General features: G+C 39.1%; 1 protein-coding gene across 1 annotated transcript in view; it reads right to left on the bottom strand.

The window, feature by feature from the left end:
* Positions 1-3,524, bottom strand: part of LOC106884155 (AP-2 complex subunit alpha-2) — a gene marked incomplete at its 5' end in the record, with an annotated part of 47,803 nt that overhangs the window by 16,888 nt on the left and 27,391 nt on the right. Inside the window, 2 exons of the mRNA XM_052969456.1 lie at positions 331-428; positions 2,766-2,840. Of these exons, the coding sequence (XP_052825416.1) occupies positions 331-428; positions 2,766-2,840 (173 nt within the window). The remainder of the gene's footprint in view (positions 1-330; positions 429-2,765; positions 2,841-3,524) is intronic.

Raw genomic sequence — 3,524 nt, 5'->3', positions numbered from 1 at the left:
ATATATATACTTTATTTAAAAGCAGCAGAAATATAACAAAAAAACTGTTACTCTGAGTTATATATATTATATATATATATATATATATACATATATATACAAAAAATTACACGCACATGTGTGCATGCAACAAATTAACCAACTAAAGATAATGAATAACAAATGATCAAACCAAAAGGTCTTTCAAAGCAAGTCATTTTAAAGGGCATATTTTTCATTGCAGAGAAAACCGGTTGCTCCACAGGAGGGTCCATTAGCAAAATCTTAAAAACTTCTCATTTGAAAATGTCAACAGAGAAACAGAGACTGATGGCAGCAAAAGTAGTTTACCTTGATCTTGGGTCACCAGCAATAAGGTTGCCAAACTCGCCCAGAATATAACCTCCAACTTTGACCATGTTTTCATGACAGGCAGGAGCTTGTAGAGCCTACAACGAAAGAGAAGAAAATCAATCAAAGACCATCAGTTCGGTAAGTCAGAACTGAAATATAACAAATGGGTTGTTTTCATTTGCAATCTTCAACATTATTATCAATGGCAGAAACATCACAATCATTATTTTAATTCATGAAAAAGTTGAAGAAACGGTGTCACCCAGGGAAGAGGTCCACAGCCTTTTTTTGCACCAGTGACTGGTTTCATACAAGACCGAAACCTCGTGAGTGGATTTGGTAGACAGAAACTGAAAGAAGGCGGTGAGCTGGCAGAATCGTTAGCCCGCCGGGCAAAATGCTTAATGGTATTTCGTTTGCCACTACGTTCCGAGTTCAAATTCCGCCGAGGTCGACTTTGCCTTTCATCCTTTCGGGGTCAATAAATTAAGTACCAGTTACGCACTGGGGTCGATATAATCGACTTAATCCGTTTGTCTGTCCTTGTTTGTCCCCTCTGTGTGTAGCCCCTTGTGGGCAGTAAAGAAATAAGAAACATTAGCACGCTGGGCGAAAGGCTTAACGGTATTTCGTCTGCCGCTACGTCCCGAGTTCAAATTCCGCCGAGGTCGACTTTGCCTTTCATCCTTTCGGGGTCAATAAATTAAGTATCAGTTACGCACTGGGGTCGATATAATCGACTCAATCCGTTTGTCTGTCCTTGTTTGTATCCTCTGTGTGTAGCCCCTTATGGGCAATAAAGAAATAAGAAACTGAAAGAAGCCCATATGGGACACTTGTGCCCCTGATCAGGCAACATTGATTTGATGAAGGGAGGGAGCTAATGTACAGCATAAGCATTTGATCCCTATAAACAAATCCTTTGTGCAGAGCATTCAGCAAAAAACTGAACACTCATATGCAGTCTTCGACGAGAGAATCCATCATTTATACATACATGTATATATATTTATGCATGTGTTTCTGTGTTTGTCTCCCACCATCACTTGACAACTGTTGTCAGTTTGTTTACATCCCTGTAACTTAGCAGTTCAGCAATAGATATTGATAGAATAAGCACCAAGCTAAATACAAAATAAGTACTGGGGTCAATTTATTCAACTAAACCTCTTTAAGGTGGTGCTCCAGCATGGCCACAATCCAAGTAAAAGACAAAAAGCAAGGTCACCAATTCTGCACTCAACATTTTATTTGCAATAATGGCACCTTAACATAACCGAGTCAAAATCTCTTTCAAACGTTTAAATTTTACACCTGCACAGGTGAGATATGGTTATTTTCCAATTGAATTATTTGACTTCAGTGAAAGTGCATAGCTCAGTGGTTAGAGCATCAGGCTCACAGTCATGAAGTAGTGAGTTCAATATCTGGACCAAGCTGTGTGTTGTGTTCTTGAGCAAGACACTTTATTTTACATTGCTCCAGTTCACTCAGCCGTAGAAATGAGTTGCAACATCACTGGTGCCAAGCTGTATCGGCCCCTTTGTCTTTCCCAAGGATAACGTCAGTGACATGCAGAGGGGAGGCTGGTATGCATGGACAACTGCTGGTCTTCCATAAACAACCTTGCCCGGACTTGTGCCTTAGAGGGGAACTTTTCTAGGTGCAACCCCATGGTCATTTATGACTGAAGGGGGTCTTTACCCTTTACCCTTTTATTTGACTTCAACTCACCCACAATAGCTTCATCATCATTTAACGTCCACTTTTTCATGCTTGCATGGGGCAGACAGAATTTGTTGAGGCAGATATTCTGTGACCAGAATCTCTTCTTGCAGCTGACCTTCACCTGTATCCAAGCAAGGTAATATTTCCCAACGACCAGATATGTTTTCTACAGAAGACTGGAAATGAACCACCCCACTTCTATGACACTGGTGTTTGTTTACAACCATCACATGATGTCAAGATGAGGGTACATAAAAACACACACATATGCATACATATATTTTAATTTGGTCCAGTCAAGTCACTCACAAGGCTTTTGTCTGTCTTTAAGCAATCTATGCCTGTTGATCCTGTGACCTCCAATCCATATGTACCATGAGTTGAATCCATTCACAAAGCTTTGGTTGGCCTGGGGCTATAGTAGAAGACATTTGCCCCTGGTGTATATGCATCTCTGTTGGCGTTTGTTCCCTCACTGCTTGACGAAAGGTGTTGGTTTGTTTATGTTTACATCCTTAGAGCTTAGGGATTCAGCAAAAAAAACCGTTAAGTTTGGTACTTATTTTATCAATGATAAAACCTAAATATTGGGGTCAATTTGTTCGATTGAAACACTTCCAGAAAGGGTCCTAGAAAGGCTGCAGTCCAATGACAGAAACAACGAAAAGATCAAAAACACAAAGAATAATTAAAAGATTCCTTACTTCAAAGACTGTCTTGGCAGCATATCCTTGTACATCATCTCTGTTAATGACAATCTGGATAACTCGATACCAGACCTGTAAGATAAAGAATACAGAATGTGTGTTGTTAATCAGTCTCTTAATTAAGACCAAGTAACATAGAATTAAGATAAGATCAATCACAAGTAAAAACCAATACCCAATATCTTTGTAGTTAATGATCAATGAGAGACATATTCATTCCATCTCCCTTTACTGAATTTAAAACAGCTAATTACTTTAATATGTATTACATTTGCATAACATATTGGTTTCATTTTTTGACAACTCTAGATTGCAATTAGAACAACAATACTGCTTGCATCCAATCTTTCCTTCTTTGTTTTAGTCTTGAAATTCTAATTTTGATACTAAAGCTGCTTTTCTTTTTCAAGTTTTTGCAATTTGAAGATGATGATGATGATAGTCATGATGATGATCATCATCACCATCATCATTTAACATCCTTTTTCTAGGTTGGCATTGGTTGGACAGTTTGTCAAGAGCTGGCAAGGCCAGGATCTGATAGACTGCAGAGCTGAACCAGGTTCCATAGTCTGTTTTGGCTTGGTTTCTACAGTTTTTATGTCCTTCTTAATGCCAACCATGATACAGAGTGTACTGGGTGCCTTATATGTAGCACCAGCCCCATTGCTTTTTATGTGGCACCAGCACCAGTGCTTTTTTACGTGGAACCATCACCAGTGCTTTTTATGTGGCACCAGCACCATTGCTTTTTAC

Source organism: Octopus bimaculoides, chromosome 7 (assembly GCF_001194135.2).
Source record: "Octopus bimaculoides isolate UCB-OBI-ISO-001 chromosome 7, ASM119413v2, whole genome shotgun sequence".
NCBI lineage: Eukaryota > Metazoa > Mollusca > Cephalopoda > Octopoda > Octopodidae > Octopus > Octopus bimaculoides.
The sequence above is the reverse complement of the archived record's forward strand: the minus strand, read 5'-3'. Positions and strand labels throughout refer to the sequence as shown.